Below are 17,145 nucleotides of genomic sequence, written 5' to 3'. Positions count from 1 at the left end.
TTGGAGAATTTGTTTTATTCTAATGCATTGAAAATACTTTTCATAGACTCACCAAATCAATGGAAGGTAAACTAAAATCCACATATCTCTAAAAGTGCACACGCTATTGTATTTGTTCACTAAGAGATGCTAGAATTAAAACATCAGATTAAAGTAAGCAATGAGCACAGCCCTGTGCTTTCAGCATTTATGTTTACTAGACACACTGCAACAAAACCTGATTAATAACACAAATCTTCATTGAAAGCATATTTTTTCCAAGAAAAGCAATACAGTAGATAAAAAATAAGGCAAAATGACAGTAGAGTGCCACACAAAACTACTGACTCTTGCAGAAGAAAGTTTGGACTTTCTTGATGGTTTGAGCCCCAGTTCTGGAAAAAAAAAAAAAAAAAAGTAGCCACACTTGACCTCTAAGTACTCCTTATGAACTCAATGTAATTTGAAATTACATTGAGTAATTTAATTTTAAAAATTTCATAAAAATGAAATTAAAATTAAATACTGGTATAAATTCTAGCAGACCCCAGATCTCATAGTGCAGAAGTGATGGCTGCCGAGTGCTCTGTTGTGAGGCACGGCATTTAACAGAGGGAATCCAAGAAAAAGTCCCTAGGCTCTGTGGAGGCTGCTGCTTCTACCTTTGAAGGGCTGTCTCCCTGCTCTGCGTGAGGGATGGGGCTGGTGGTGAGCCCCACACTGCCCCAGGAGACGCCCTCAGACACGATGTTCCCACTGACAAAACTGGGGCACCACGTTACCAGACACTCACTGGGATAATTGCAATGTAGCCCAGGGCACAGTCTACCAGAAATGCTTGTCTCACCGTGGTGCCTGGTTCAGGTTTGTTTATATGACATCCTGCAGTGCAGACGGTTTTTGTTTCAGGCAGGTGGTGTGAAGCAGAATTGTTCTGTTGAACCCTTACCTGTCTCATGCACCCTAATAAATGGAGGATACTGGTTTGGAAGTTTGCTGCCACCTTAAGGTAGAAACTATAATATCGCTGGCATCTAAACGTGGAGAAAACCAGCGTAAGATAGCAAGGATGTCCTCTGGGAAACACTTGTGGGGTCACTGTGGGGGCAGCACAAGGGGAGCTGGGGCTGCCGTGGGATGAGGGGGCTGCAGCACTCTGAGCATGCATAACATCTCTCTGCTTTCTTGCAGGGATTTGTTCCTTTTCTGGTGAGTGCCACAGCTGGGACAACAGTGTATGGGGCGTTTGATCCTCTCATAGCTATTGCAGACATCTGCAAGAAGTACAAAATCTGGATGCATGTGGATGTAAGTAACATCATACGTGGAGGGCTGGATTACAAGGTGTATTAACATTAATTTATTCATTTTGGAAAGTGTCATCTTGTACAAACCCATTGTATTTAGTTGCTGTAATTAAGTCTAGCTTCCAAGCACTGACTTCCCACTCTGAGAGGCTCAGGTCAGGGTGATATTTTAGGAACCGTGACTGTAGTTGTACTTGTAGCAACTGGGACACTTAAGATGACCTAGTTTGAGGGCTTTTGGCTTTCAGCTTTATCTTTAAATGTCATTAATAAAGAAACACATAAGAAGTGTATTGAGCACTGGCTCAGCTTCAGCAGCAGCTGCAAAATAAATACATAAGGAAAAGGATACATTTTCTGGAATAAAGTACTGCAAATTGTTGATCAGGTTAATGCAAGTGCTAGGGAAATTTATCAGATTGGCTACTTAGCTTTATCCAGGCTCTTGCCAAGAAATCTTTCTGAAGGATCATCTCTCAGCCCTAGAATATCTTCTGTGTCATTTTTGCAAATCCTTTCTCCAAAAAGGCTTGGTAATTGACTTCCCATAGGTTTGGGATTCTTGATTTAGTATTACTGTGTCAGCCAAAATCAGTCCATTCAAAGGAAGAATTTGTATTTACCTTAAATACTTCTCAGTTGCATGAAATGCCTGCTTGTCCCAGATCTCTGAGAGGAAGGCAAATGAGTAGAGGACAAGCAGTAGTAGGTCCAAAATATGATTGAAATCCCCCAAAGCAGCTGAGATCCCAGTCTGGTTTGTTATTATAAGGTAGTGACTCCAAGAGAAAAGGCAGCTGACCCGGGAGCAGATCTGCAAGTTGTTAATTACAGCGGTGGGGGCAGCCCAATGTTCGCTGTGCCGGTGTCAGAGGGACAAGTGAAAGGTTTGCAGACAATAAGGGTGAGTGCCTGGATTAGGGGCTATTAACCACTGCTTCCAAACTACTGGAAGAAAATTGTTAGCACAGCTCATGCCTCAGGCCCCATCTGCCTGGTCATTTTGGAATGTGTCACATCAGCAGGATAAAAAGTGTCCCAAACTGATGGGAACGCACAGATGTCATCACAGAGGAAAGCAGAGCTCTCATTAAGATAATGTGTCTTGCCTTCCAGGGAGCATGGGGTGGTGGGCTCCTGATGTCGAGGAAACACAAATGGAAGTTAAATGGCATCGAAAGGTATGATTTATTAGTATCAATAAAAGACATTTATTAAATGCATTTTAACACGAGTGATTACTACAGCAATGCCTTAAAAATTAAGGATCAATATTATCTCTGAGATACAGCTGGGAGAAATCATATAAACTGCCCTTCTGGTTGAAGCAGCATTGCTAACCCTTTGTGTTACAGTAGTGTGGCAATTTGTTTTGAAGTACTAACAGCAGATATTCCATGCTTGTTTCTCTGTTCTCACTGCCTACATATACAGGTCCAGAGCAGTTTCTGCAGCATCCTCTAATTCAGCATCCAACATGAATTAGCAATTTAATTTCTCTAGGAAGTGAATCTTGTAGGTCTTGTACACTTGAAGCATGAAACTTTAAGTATAAAACATGGGTGCACCTGCAGTTAGGACAGATGTCCTGCTCTGTCTCTGCTGGAGAGACTAACCCTCTCCAGACTGCGTTATTGATGTCTTCAGTAAGTCTGTGCCTGGATATATACACAGTTGTAGTCATGAGCTCATAAACTTTGCAGATAATGGAGGTGAACATAAGTGATGCTAGTCCAGGTTGGAAGGACTGATCTTAAACTTAAAAATAGCTGCTTACTCAGAAAGTAAGTTTTAGTTAAGCCCTGGAAATCCTTTCTATAGGATGTTGAGGTTTAACTACATTCAAGGGAAGACAAAAAACATTCAGGATTTCTGTGAGCCACAAAGGAGTGGAAGCTTAGAGGGTATTTAGGTAAAGTTCATGGGTGCTTGCCCTATTTTGTATTCTTCCCAGTCACCTATTTAGTCCCCTTTCCAGAGGCAGTATGCTGGGATAGATGGAGTCACTTGCATTTCTGTACTTACTAAAGCTCATGATGTTTGAGAGTAAATCATTACTCCCTTCCTCCTTCTTTATCACTAAATCAAGTTGCTGTTTCTTGCCAATTAAAATTACAAACTTCCTCATCCTGATCCTGGAGATTAGGAGGATACCTTGATGATTCAGTTCTTTTCTCATACATCTCTCATGCAAAATTTGGAAAGCAGCCAGTGATTCTATGAATTTCATTTAAGACTGCCTACAGCACTCCAGACTTACATATCATGCATTAAAAGGATATATATCCAAATATCCACCAAGTAAAAATGTACATTGTTGCTTGTGAGGGCAGAGTGTGAAACAAAGGATTTGCCTCCCATATTACTGTCCAAATTGTGCTGGAATGAGAAGTTCAGGTTAAATTTGCTTTGGAGCATTTTCTGCATAACATGCTTTAGATCCAGAACTCCACTGGGTTTTATTAAGTGTTATGATAAGCACCATCTCAGTATGTTAGGAAGTGAATTAAGGAAATCTGTTACTTTGAGTGCTATTCCTGCTTTCTGGACACAGTGGCTTGTTTCAGTTTGTCCAGATCTCAAGTGCTGGAACTTTTAGAGCAGACCTTTCATGGACCTTTCTGTTTCATGGTAGATAACGGAGTCATCACAGGTCTGGGTAGAAGCGAACTGAAGCTGTTACTCATGTTTGATAGGAGAGGGAACGTTTACTGCAGCACACTGTGTTCTGAGTACTCACATCCTTCTGGTAACAGTCAGTCCAGCAGAAATATTCCTGTCACAGGAGGACGAGTTGCAGGACTGTCCTTACCATGCCCTCCAGTATCCCCATGGCAGATTCCAAGGTGCTGGAAGGCACCCTGAAGGAAACACAAGCCCCAGTGTGTGGAGCAGATAGGTCTGGCCAACATCAGGAGTTCCAGCCTGGTGTCCCCGTCCAGAGCTCAGGCAGGGAGTGACAGCTGCATGAGAAAAGCATGTGTGCAGTGAGTGAGTGCTCCTTAGAGGCTCTGGGCATCCTTCCAGGGGCTGTGGCTGGTCAGTGATTGCATGAGTCTGTATTTAATGCTGGCTTAGGACCAAATTCTGCCACTCATGAATCTTTCCTGTCATCCATTTGAAATCTGTAAAGGAAAAACATTTCTTTTTTTTCTATCTTTGACCCATAGCCAAAAAATCATATAGGTCCTTGGTGCTCAGTTATTTGGGCAAACATGAGATGCTTTTAGAAAACATCTGTGGATTCTTACAGATTTTTTTACCTCAGTTTGTCTTGGTCAGCAATTTCTTCAAACATATACTAATGACAGAAGCCCAAAATAACTGATAACAATTGAAAAATTATGGATTTTTATTTTACATAATTCATTATTTTTCTGTGTGAAATTGGTATCTAATTAGGTAAAAAGGTGACCGTAGGATAAATTAAATGTTTCAGACAGATAATTCACATCAATAAGTAACCTTTTTGCTTGAGAAAATGCATACTACTATTGTTTTTTAGTGGTCTCTTAAAGAATTTTTGTCTAATTTTACATAGGCACAAAAAAAATTAAAAAGTATCATATCAAGGGAAGTTCATAGACCTGAGTGGATGTTCAGAACCATTAGCTTTGGTGTTGTAATCAGATGACTGACTGAGCTGATTAAAAGCTGCCAGATACTCAAAAAGCCAAGCCAAGTGGCCAGATGTTGCCTGTTCCCTACAGATTTTGCATCAGGCACTTGCACAGTACCATTTAAATAGCAAAGAAGAAAGCACAGAAGTACTGCCTGATGTCCATGTGAATTTTTAAGTTGCTTGCTTTGAAAGAGTGGAAGCCATTTGGGTGTAGGTGCATAAACCTGTAGCATTGTCTCCAAGTCCCACAAAGGAAAATACTGCTAGATTCTAACATGCTCACCTCTGATGATATTAGTGTTACCTGCAAGTGTGTCCTGGGTCCTTTAAGTTTTCACATGCCTCAGCTGACTGACTATACCATCAAAGTACAAATCACTGCACTAGATGAAATCATGTGCACGATGTGTCCTTGACAGCTAGCCAGATAGGATGCAAATATATACATTTATAGCTAAGTCATCATATGTAACAATAGTAATTATAAAATAGCCAGTCAAATATAACACAAAATGAAAATAATAAACAACTGGACAATCTTCCATTCAGCCCTTACTGCAGTCCCAAATGCCTCTTCTCTAGATCTTGTTGTGTCAGCTCTCTGTTTGTTCCCAAAACCTAGGTTGACAGCAATTTTTCCAGCACATGTGTCCTGGAGGGAGGCATGATCAGACTCTTTTCTGGCAAGATGGGTCATTTCCACTCTTATTACTGTAGTTGTGTGAATTGCTGTAACCAAGCAAAAATTAGGGAGCTATGAAAATTTGCTATCATCAGAGCAACAAGAAACATTAGTTTGGGCTATGTTTTCCAGGTTACTCAGAGACTTAGTGATACCCAGAAGTATTTCAAGGAACTATTTTAAATGCCTGTGTGAGCTAATTATTAAAATCTTGCTGAAACTGGAATCAGAGGGAGGGAGATCTGCTAGGTTGCCAGCTTCCTATCTGCATCTTTAATTGACTGTGCAGTTTTAGAAAGTTCATCAGTCAAGTTTGTGCTTTTAGGAAGTTTGCCCTATGTAAGTATAGATGACTCCCCAGAAAGTTTAATACTGATTAAATTTAGTGGATGGAGCAATTATCCTGTGGTAAATTGCCAGGATTGTCATCCAAAAGCCAACTGGAGTAGATTAGGTCCCCTGTGAAGGCATTGCTTTCCTAATATCAGCCATGATAATTTTCAGCTTTGCTTGCTCAGAAGAAGAAAAAAGTGAGTATTGCTTCATGTTTAATATTATTCTAATATTAAATATAATTCTAATTTCTAAATGCCTCTGGGGTTTCATCACACAGTACAATGTCTGAGTTTCATGTGGTTTTCTGTTCCAGAGCTAACTCAGTAACCTGGAACCCTCACAAGATGATGGGCGTCCCACTGCAGTGTTCAGCCCTGCTAGTAAGGGAAGAGGTATGTCAATATATACACAATATACGTGCTTCTCTGCTTCTTTCTGGCACTTCTGAAAATCCTGGATATTCATAACTGTGTTGTAGGTGATACTTGCTAAGGTGATGAGGATTATAACAGGAACTGAGAAAAGACCTCTATTTTTGTGCTTCAGTCATGACTGCAAAAGGAATTAAAGCAGATGTCTAGCAAAAATGAGGCAATCAATGGCAATACCTATACAGAGTTTTGTGACTTTCCATTCTAAGTGTCCGTGGTTAAGTTGTGGCTGCATAACTGTGTAACATAAGATGTAACTGCAGGCAAATTCTGGTCCTCCTGGGGTGAAAGTCATGGTTTACATGCAACACAACATTTGGTCCAGAATCAAGGCATCATTACATTTTCTAGACTTTCATGATATTCCTACCCAGCTTTGATCTATATATCCACTTGGGGGCACATGGAAGTAAAAATGGAACAGTAAATGCTCTTGGAATAAAAAGTAGACATTTCATTTAGTGCTAGAATTTGAATTACCCTTCAAGCCTGTAATTTTCACATAACCATCACTTACTGGGACAGCTGCCGTACAGCCACCACTTAATAGACCAGCTATCAAAAAGCTGGTTGCTGTTTTGCTAACAGCTGTACAACAGATTGTATACAGAGTGATTGCATTTAGGAAGAGAGAAACTGGCTTTTATTTGCCCTCTGGGTCAGTTCCCCAAGACAAAGCCTGCCTGGCTGAAGTCAGTACCATCCTTGACTTCTAGGGAGAACAGATGGTTCAGATTAGGAGAAAGTCAATTCTTTTTCCCCCCTTTCATTTTGCTATCTCAGTTTTGAGTTACACATGAAGATTAGATTTGATGATAAACAGCCATGTTATGATTCTTCTTGGACTGGAAATTGCCATTTTAGGCAACAGCCCTAAGGTATACCATAAACTTGGTTGAGATCTTAACTAGAGCCAGAATGTGTCTCTCTGCATTTTACTTAAAAAGCTAAAAAGGAAACCTCATGCTTTCACAAGGCCAGGTTTCGTCACCTTGTTGGCTTCTGTTCCTCCCACAAAGTTACCTCTTAGAATGGTATGTTGCAGCCCAGAAATAGCTCTAGCTGGGTTTTTAAAGGCCATATGCTCTTCTGCCTGTTCAAAGCTTTCTGTACAACTTAAGCATCCAATCTACGGCTGAGGGCTTTGAAGAAAAGAACTGTTCCTACAAAGAAAGAAAACAATAAAAATAAGAATTTTAGAGACCAAAGCAATTGAAAAGTGCTGTGATACTCTTTGGATTAGTCACTAGTTGTCTTGGTGTGACTCAGAAAAGAAGCCTTCAGAGGAAAGGAGGAAAAGGAACGAGAACAAAAAATAAAAGGCAAGATCCAGAAATGAAATTAAGCTTAAGAATGCTAGGAAGCACAATGCACATCTTTTTTTAAAAATTATTTGGATGTGGGAGTGGATTATACATTGCTGGATCAGGTACCGAGGCATCTTGGGCACCGATAGGGATTAGTCCATTGAGCAACCTTATAAGTCTAGTTTTGTGCTTTTGATCTTCCTTTTGCACTTAGACATATATTTGACTGATTTTGGGTGTTTGGAATTTTTCACCCAAAGCAACCCTCAAAGTAGTAGTCAAATCTGTGCCAACATCCCTGTGCTTGTGTCTTTGTGTCCATAAGGGATTGATGCAGAGTTGCAATCAAATGCATGCTTCCTACCTCTTTCAACAAGACAAGCACTACGACCTGTCTTACGACACGGGAGACAAGGCTTTGCAGTGTGGACGGCATGTTGATGTCTTCAAGCTATGGCTGATGTGGAGGGCAAAGGTAGGACTGCCTGCTACACATTTGTTTGTATTAAAATAATGCACACCAGATACACTTGAGAGTTTGGATTTTTTTCTGTAATCACAATTTTAGAAAATACCTGACCTGAATTTCATATATATAACATGAAAGAAAGAACATTATTATTTTCTGGGGGTTTTATACTTTTAACGACAGAGCTTCAAAGCAGCACACATGATTTTGAAACTTGAACTGTATGGCTTTGCATAGCATTTGCCTTGTGTAACTGTAGGAGTCTAACAGCATAAATCATATACCTAGGAATGTTGTTACAAAGATTTCTGGAAATAAACAGATGTTTTAATTATATTCAGAAATTATACGTGGCAAATCAAGATGAATACCTAGTTTCATTGCATGCAGTAGATATGAAGTAATCTTTAGAAGGAGTAGAGGAAAACTCATCAAAAACTCTTCACTGGGAAATCTGTAAACACCAGCTCTAATGATAACTTTATCTATATTGCTAAATAAGTTCTTGCATGTATTTATTTAATCTATTATGTCAGGTTGCCTAAGGTTGGTTCACAGGAGATGACATCACTGTTTTCATTTCCAGAAAGCCTTAAAGATTCTTATGTGCTTTATTAAGCCTCGGAGGAGGTGTGGGAGTCTGTAAAGGAGGATGCAATAGCTGTTGTGCTAACTGGGGTCTGCAGAGCAGCAGGCAATTTTAGCCACATGTCTCTTTTACTCCAAGCCTTTCTCCCAGGGCTACCTCTACTCTGTTTTGAAATCTCTACACAGAAGGATAATGACATGGGCTTTTAAGTCAGTTCTGCACTGCCAGAACAGATTTAGCAGGGACATGCATCCATTACTCAGAGACATTTCTGCTAAAGCCCATTTTTTCAATATGCCTTGTACTGCTTTTTCTCTTCTCACACTCTGCTTGTAATATTAACATTACAAAATAGAATGTGTGTTTCTTAAGGATTTTATTCCAGCTGTTTATCCCCTTTTCTCCCTCTTGAAGCTGCATCCTTTGTTTGAGGCATCACAGTTGGTGATTGCAGAAAAAATTATGATGTCACAGAGAGGATTATGACTTCTGCCAGAGATGAAAAAGTGGGCTTTTCTGCAGCCCTTAAAAACACAACTTCTGCGTTTGTATGGTATCTGTTAGAAACGAGAATACTACAGAGGCAGGGTAGTATCTGAACAAAGTGTGCATTTTCACATGCATAAGACTGGGCTCTAAAAGTGTGTCTACCCGTTCTGTGCTTAACTAAAAAAGAAAAAATTATTCTTGGAAATTCCCCAGTATATCATTCCTGGAAGATTAAAATCCCCTATCCTGAAAATAGTGGGAGACTCCCCATGTCTGGAACTCAACACCTCCTGAAGACCCCACACTGTGCCAGTCCAAGCTATCCAAAACCGTCCTCAGCCTCTCTGCAAAATCTACCAAAGGCACCCTTTGAGATGCTTTTCATGTTCTCAGCAAAATATTCCTGAGAACCAAGCAAGTACCTGATGCTTATTTTGCAGAGTTGGCTATAGGGATGTCAGTGGCAAGAGCTAGAGACAAATGAGCTCTGCTTATCAAAGTGCCCTTCAACACATAGAATCAGATCCTTAACTGATCTCACTGAGACTTTTGAGAGGTGACTTGTGCTAATGTATTGGCAAGTATTGCATGGTCCTTTTTCCCTTTTAATTCACAGAGCAGGTATTTACGTAACTGCTTTTCTTCATCTCTCTGTAAAGGGAACCACAGGATTTGAAGCACAAATTGATAAGTGCTTGGAACTTGCTGAATACCTATACAATAAAATAAAGAACAGAGAAGGGTATGAAATGGTATTTGATGGAAAGGTATGTAGTGCTACATATTTTTCTCAGTTGGTCAACACTGTCTGGTTCATTACCTATTGGGATGCTACCAACAGGTCAAATCAAACAGCATGAGACAGAAAGCAGGGACCCTTGTAACAAAACCTCTTGTTGTGCCAGTTCCTCTCTACCTCATGGAATGCAGGAACAATGGAGGTGAGGCAGCTGTGCATAAGTGTTCAGTTTGCTCAGTTTAACCCTGCTGAAACAAAACACCCGGATCTCAGCCTAACACAACACACCGAGGCACAATGAAAACCAGGCTCTTATTTATAAAAACAAGTTGCAGTTTCCAAATAGCAGGGTCCGTTAGGAGGGGGGGTACGGTACCCCAGACACTGAAAGGACGGTTGTACAGAGCTGTTTTATCAGCATTCTTAGGTGGCAGTCACAGGGGAGCTGGGGTGACCTGGAGGGACCATCTACACTGAGGTCCCTGCTGTGATGGGGTGCAGCCAGCAGGGCAGGGGCTGGTGTTGCTTGGGTGCAGTATCACCAGATATCACCTGGCATGCAGATATCGCCAGGCAGGTTATGTGGAGAGACTCCAGCTGAGATGGGATTCCTGGATACCAGGAGCTTGGCAGGAGCACAGTGCCCAGGGCAAGGCAGTGCAGCCTGGGTTGGGTGGCTGTACCTCTGCTGTGCTCGGCCATTGCTGTGTGGGCAGCCTCTCCAGCTGTGAGGGCTGGGGACAGGCCTGGTAGAAACCTCTGTTACAAAGTTATCTGGTGTTCTGTCTGTAAAAGAGAACAAGGATGAACATCACTATGTTTCTTCAGAGATTACAGGCTCATATCCACATACCACTATGGAATTTATTTCCCCCACCTCACACGTCATCACTGAACTTGGTCCACTGGGTCTGATGATGAGTGAAGGAACTGGCAGCAGGAGGAGTTGCTGTAACTCACATTTAGCATCCAGCAAAGAACACAGCAAGGCAGGCAGCTGTTGGGAGATTGGAAAAATGCAAAACGTGTCCACTAGGTCTTACTTTATGCCTTTCTGCTTAGTGCTCCCATAGATGTTAAATGAGCTAAGATGCTGTGGTGCATGCATATTAATATAGCAGCTAGCAGAATCAAACTGAGAAGTAGTAAATTTCATTAAATATAAGAAAATCTTTTACTGTCTTATGCACCACCTGTGGCTCCTGTTTACAGAATCAGATTTTGTATTATTCTGTCATGTAATAAAAGTAAATGACACAGTCCTTACCTCTAAATTATCTGTAATAGACTCTTGCCTTAGCCACACGATCCCTTCAAGCCCCTGGAGGGGACAGGAGCTGCAAAATCCAGATGCCTTTCAGAAAGGCATAAATACATTTGCCCAGCTGGATGATGTGTTTCTGCATCTGACACCCTGGGAATAAATTGCTTAAAATTATCTTTTCTGCATTAATAATGATGATGACTCTCAGTGGACCACAATAATGAAAACCATTGACTGCTGTCACAAGATGATGTATGAGAGGGAGGGAAGGCATGAACTTAATTGCAATTGAGATATTATGAGCATTTCTTACAACATAAACTATTATTATTCTGTGCTTAGCCTCAGCACACAAATGTCTGCTTCTGGTACATACCTCCCAGCTTGCGTGGAATGGAGGACAGCGAAGAGAGAACGAGCCGCCTGATGAAGGTGAGCACTGAAACCTTTGCAGGAAGGCAATTCCCAGAATGATCTCCCAGGGCACAGGGCAGGGTGAGGTTCTGGCAAAGGACCATGGTCATTTTACTGCAGGTCAGTGTTGGCACCACCTTGCTCTGGTCGCCAGGTGTGGTATTCCCTGGCTTTGCCTGATCTCCAGAGCACGTATTTGCTCTGTGTTTGTGTACTGAAGCCACTGTGGACCACAGTCACTAAACCCAGCAACGGCAGCAAAAGCTCAACAAGACTACAGCACAGCTACTGTGTCCCTGTCAGCAATATTGAGGAACTAGCAGAGGGAAATTTCCACAGTCATTTAAAGAGCAGGACAGAGAAAGGGGATAAATTGAATGCCTTTTCAATGTGACATTTATTCCTTACTGGAGGTTAATGTTTTTACTAATATTGGACGTAATTTCATTTCAGCTGCTTGTAGCTCTCCATCCACTACAAAAAAAGGAAGTATACTCTGTTTTAATAATAATGAGGGTGATGATAATAATGAAAATAATGATAATAATGACAATAATAATAATAATATTCATTATCAGCATCCCCTACTTTTTGTTGCTCTGCAGGTGGCACCAGTGATAAAAGCCAGGATGATGGAGTATGGCACAACCATGGTGAGCTATCAGCCCCTGGGAGACAAAGTGAACTTCTTCCGGATGGTCATCTCCAACCCTGCAGCCACTCACCAAGACATTGATTTCCTGATTGATGAAATAGAGCGCCTGGGACAAGATTTATAATAACTGGGTGTGAAAGTCTGTTCCTGGACCTCTAAGTAGACAATTAAGTTGTCACAAACTGTGCGAATGTATTTGTAGTTTGTTCCAAAGTAAATCTATTTCTATATTGTGGCGTTGGAATAGAGTACAGTTTAAAATCAAGAAACATGGCTCCTTTAAAGTCCTTTCCTGAGTTTTAGAATGCCTCCTTAATAATTAGCTGCACAAAAAAGCTTTATTAAAACAAATAAGGAAGACCAGAAGATACTTAAAATTTTACCCCAAATTTTAACTCTGTAATTACTTTAAATTGAAAGCAATCAGACTGAATGATGCCAAAGTTGCCCAAAATTAGGACAAAATCAGATTGGGGGAAGTGGGAAGGGGTGGTGAGATGCAGAATATACATGCTGTATGTTTAAAAGTGAAAGGATTTTGCCTTTTTCGTAGTATTAGAACAGAATTTCTAATTTACCTATAGCAGCATTTCAAATGTATTTAAATAAGTATAGTTTTACAAAAGGAAATATATATATATATATATAAAAAATCCTATTTTGTAAACTATATATTTTTATTTTATATGGGTTATAAAACTGCAAGGACAGAAGCTGAAAATCAACTGGGATTCCTTTTCTTTTGATGGAGGTGCCTCAAATAATTATTATTGATTATTTTAAAAGATAAGCCCACTTAATACATTTTTTTCTCTATGTCATATGGATTGTACATCTCCATGTTTGGTTACTGAAAGACCTCAAGAGGACTGCAGCTCTTACAATCACTTAATAAGATCAATTACAGTACAACAATAAGATGCTATTTTTCCTAATTATGTTTCCCATGTGGCCTGAGCAGACGCACAATCAATATACAGTGCTAACCAAGACTGAAATAAGGCTGTGTTTGGATGGTTTCTGTGTTCTGTGTTTTAAAAGCCTATTTTAAAAAAGGAAAGGTCATGTCTGAGTAATATCAATTAATAATTTCTTACTTCTAACTATTTCTGCTCTCAGCAGTCACAAACTACATTGAAAACCTCACAGCTCCATTAGGAAGGTGAAGACTTCTTACAGATGTACAGGTCTGCAAGACAAGGCCTAAATTAAATGTGACTACTAATCCAAGTGACAGGAATGGAGTCGAAGTACAAACTCTTTGAAAAGGATTTTCACAGTGCTGGACTCCATCCTTGTCTACAGTGAAGTCAAGATATAGCTACATCTGCCAAAGAACAACCCCTATAGAGCCTCACAACCTTTTTAGAAACCATAGGCACAGCTCTTGCAGAAATTATTTGCTGCATCATTCCTTAGCTTTAGAGGTGTCTCTGGCATGGAAACTTAAATTTATCCTTTCTCCCCCCAACATCTGGAAGTGTTGGTAAGAGTTCTGCAGCTTAGACCTGTCTACTTATAACCCTACTAAAGTTTTGGTTTTAACTTTGCCTAAATGGCCAACTTGTGTTTGTAAAGCAATATGGTTTTGCTGTCTCTAAAATACTTGAAGACAAAAAATGAAGTGCAATGTGGGTTTAATTTCATCTAAAATAGATTAATGGAGTATTGATTCAATGTAATACGAGGACATGAAGTAAGGAAATAAATAGTGTCTGTAATTGTGTTGCCTTTATTATATTGATAGTACTGTTTTGTCACCTCAGATTGAGGCTGTGCACTTTAGATTTAAACTGTACAATGTTGCAAATCAACATGTGTTGCTGTATAAGCTTGTACAATATATTATTGAGATGTCATTATTTGTGTGGTAGTAGTATTGACTCGATATTGTAAGAACTGCATTCACGCCTGTCCCTCTACTGTATCTTTGCTTGGTGTTAACCTCTCCTCGTCAGCTTCTGGGCGCGCCCCACACCTCACTTCAGTGGATTTCCATTGCTACCTGCTAGTGTTTCAAGCCAAGCTGTAGAGGAGATACCAGTTCTATCAGGAAGGTCTCAATGTGACCTCTGCTAAACGTGTCAAAATCAGCAGATTAATCACTGAAATACTGAGTAGAACAGCAAATTGTATTCTTTTTTCTTGCTGGGAAAAAGGCAAGCAAAGAACTTAAAAAGCAAAAATAGGACAGGGACAATGATGAAGGTGATCAGTAGCCTGGTTACATCTTGCATGTGCAATTACGTTTTAAAGTGCTAAGTGCAAACAGCATATTTATTAGATGTATGTGCCAATCCAAGATTCACATTTGGTGTTCCAGGAGAACCAGCATTTTTTTTTTAAACATTACTGTACTTATTGCAGCCAGGAAGGAGCGGCATAGCAATCTGTTCTTGTGTTTGACCAAAGTATCTTATCTGTGGTGTTGATCTAAATCCAAATAAAAGTGTAACACGTGACTCTGGGTCTTTTCATTAGCAGCACTGATGAGCATTCTAAGTGTTTATCACTTGTGCCATTTTGGAGCAAGGCCCCAATAAAGAGTATGTTTAATTGGAACATTTTATGTCTCCTGCTGGATTTTTTCATTACAAGATTCTTTCCATTCACTACTGTATCATAAAAATACCAACTCCACCACCAAGCCTTTTTGGCAACAGTACTCCCAGACCTTTCTTGGAGGCAATATGCAGCATACAAGGGTAAATCTGCCATCTGGTATTCCTGTACCCTACCTTTACAAGTCAGATTTAGTTGTTTTTTCTCCTCAGACAGCCTCAATTTTTTTATGCTCTCTTTTGTCTTTTTATTTCACATGTACTTATCCCCGAATTAACCATAGATCCAAATCAGTGTTAGGACAGCTGTGAAAGCAGTCAGGGCACTTGCCAGGACAGCACAGACTATACAACAGCAACAATTTAAAATGGCTGTGAAGTGAAAAAGACAAAACAGCCAATACAAAAACTTACAATTTTAATCTTTACATCTCTCCTGGCCCAAGGCCACCACCCTTCAAAATCTGCCACCAATCTGCTCTGTTTCTCTTCCACCCTCTGCAGTGCTGCCCAGTGCAATACCAGCAGAGAAATAAAGCACCATTATAGCCACAGCAGTCTGAGAGTTCATGCCTGAAATAGGATTTTTTTCTATCATTTCTCTAAGTCTCTAGCAGAATTTAAGATTAACACCTGTGCTGAATACCTGCACAGAACCCAGCTAGGAGATCTCTAAGGAGATAGAGGGAGAACTTGTGGGGATAAATTACCGTCCTTATCCCAATGAAGCTCTCTATTTGGCATTGGGAAGGGGAGCACTGGTTTAGCCTTTTTGAGCACTCCCCTCACAGGAGTGGATGAAGCTTGGGCTTGTAGAAGTGACTGACTTGCCTCAGTACCCAGTAGTTAATGGTTTCCAGGGTATTAATGCAGAAATAAACAGTGTAGGTGGGCTCTTGTGCAGCTTCTGCATATCCTTGGCTCAGGTGCTGTATATATGACAGTGGCTGAGGGGCAGAGGAGAGGCTGAAGAAGTTGTCAGCCCAGCTGATTTTTTAGTCTGGTAACACAAGGTGGAACACCAAAGGACGTGCCTGATACGGTCATTAGCTCTTGATGACTTTGGCTCTTTGTGGAAGCTGCTCATTCTGCAAATGGTCCCCAGGCAGGACCCAGAGAGAACCCCTCGCCTACCCAACAGCCTACATCTCCAAGGAAGGCAGGTTTAATGTGTCAGCATGGCTAAGGAATGAACAAAGCAAGACAGAGCTCAAGAAAATGTGTATCTTTTATCTGACTTAGCCAAGCTAATTGCCAAGAAGAAATTCTAGATAGAGAGCAACCCACATACAAAGCCACAAAACTCTGTAATGTGCTAATGTCTGAGTCCTACACTGAACCATCATGTTTCTACTTGACCAACCTAACTACTGGGACTAATTCAGCCATCAAGGGAAAGCCAAGTGCTGCAGCTGGAGGAATTACAGACCTGATTTTGCTCTTCAGTGAAAAGACAGAGCTCCTACAGGTCATGGCACTGTTCATTACTGCACTGTAGGATGCAGGGGTATAAATTTTACACTGTACTTTGGAGCAAGAAATTGTTTCTGATTAGAAGAAAAGGAATATCTACCTCTTTTTGTAATAGAATAAAAGCCTTGCTGCTGAAATTCTTGCATTGCAAATGAAGTTGAATAAAATCCTGTTCCATAAATTCCCATTTCATGAAGAGAACAAAGTCTGTTTTCTCCAGAAAAGTCACACGTCAAGCAAAGATGGAAACCTCCCATTCTCCCACTACTCTACTACAGCACTTCCTGTGCACATTCTCACTCCAGCTGATGCCTGATGCTGAGAATTCCAAAAGCATTCAAATATCTAACTTCCATGATGTTAACCCAGATTGCTTAATCCCAGTCCTCTAGAGTACTCACTCTTAACCTGTGACCTGTAATCCCTGGGAATAATTTTCCATAGGTCTGTGACCAACGATCAGAAAGGGCAAGTTCAATGCACTGCTCTGCAGAATGTGAATTTCTAAAGAAGTCCACACCTTCCATAGAAAGGAATTGCTTCTGAAACGCTAGATTCTGCATTACAAGTAACAGGATCTAGTGTGTTACTGACACCTGACCTACACTGGACATTAAAACCACATCAGATTTTAATTATATAGCAACAGAAAGGTACAAACTTTAAGCTAACAAGTGAGGGAGTACAAGAGTAGATGTACTTAATTTGTCCCATTACCCTGGAAAATGTTATTTTATATAATCCTTATTGGTAAATTTCCATTTTCTCCCACTTACACACTCCCTGCATGATGGACTTCTATTTTCCTACCCATCCTCCTCTGCCTGT

The 17,145-nt window shown here is 40.5% G+C and overlaps 1 protein-coding gene across 3 annotated transcripts in view; it reads left to right on the top strand.

Moving 5' to 3' along the window:
• Window positions 1-14,845, top strand: part of GAD2 (glutamate decarboxylase 2) — a 41,263-nt gene extending 26,418 nt beyond the window's left edge. For all 3 annotated transcript variants that reach the window (XM_015619500.3, XM_015619502.3, XM_015619501.3), the window contains 7 exons: window positions 1,171-1,287; window positions 2,403-2,467; window positions 6,240-6,318; window positions 7,990-8,139; window positions 9,871-9,978; window positions 11,557-11,646; window positions 12,234-14,845. In XM_015619500.3, coding sequence (XP_015474986.1) covers window positions 1,171-1,287; window positions 2,403-2,467; window positions 6,240-6,318; window positions 7,990-8,139; window positions 9,871-9,978; window positions 11,557-11,646; window positions 12,234-12,407 — 783 coding nt within the window. In that variant the 3' untranslated portion in view covers window positions 12,408-14,845. The remainder of the gene's footprint in view (window positions 1-1,170; window positions 1,288-2,402; window positions 2,468-6,239; window positions 6,319-7,989; window positions 8,140-9,870; window positions 9,979-11,556; window positions 11,647-12,233) is intronic.
• The last annotated feature ends 2,300 nt before the right edge of the window (window positions 14,846-17,145 follow it).

This window comes from Parus major, chromosome 2 (assembly GCF_001522545.3).
Source record: "Parus major isolate Abel chromosome 2, Parus_major1.1, whole genome shotgun sequence".
Lineage (NCBI taxonomy): Eukaryota > Metazoa > Chordata > Aves > Passeriformes > Paridae > Parus > Parus major.
Note: the sequence above shows the minus strand (reverse complement) of the source record. Positions and strands in the feature narration are given on the sequence as shown.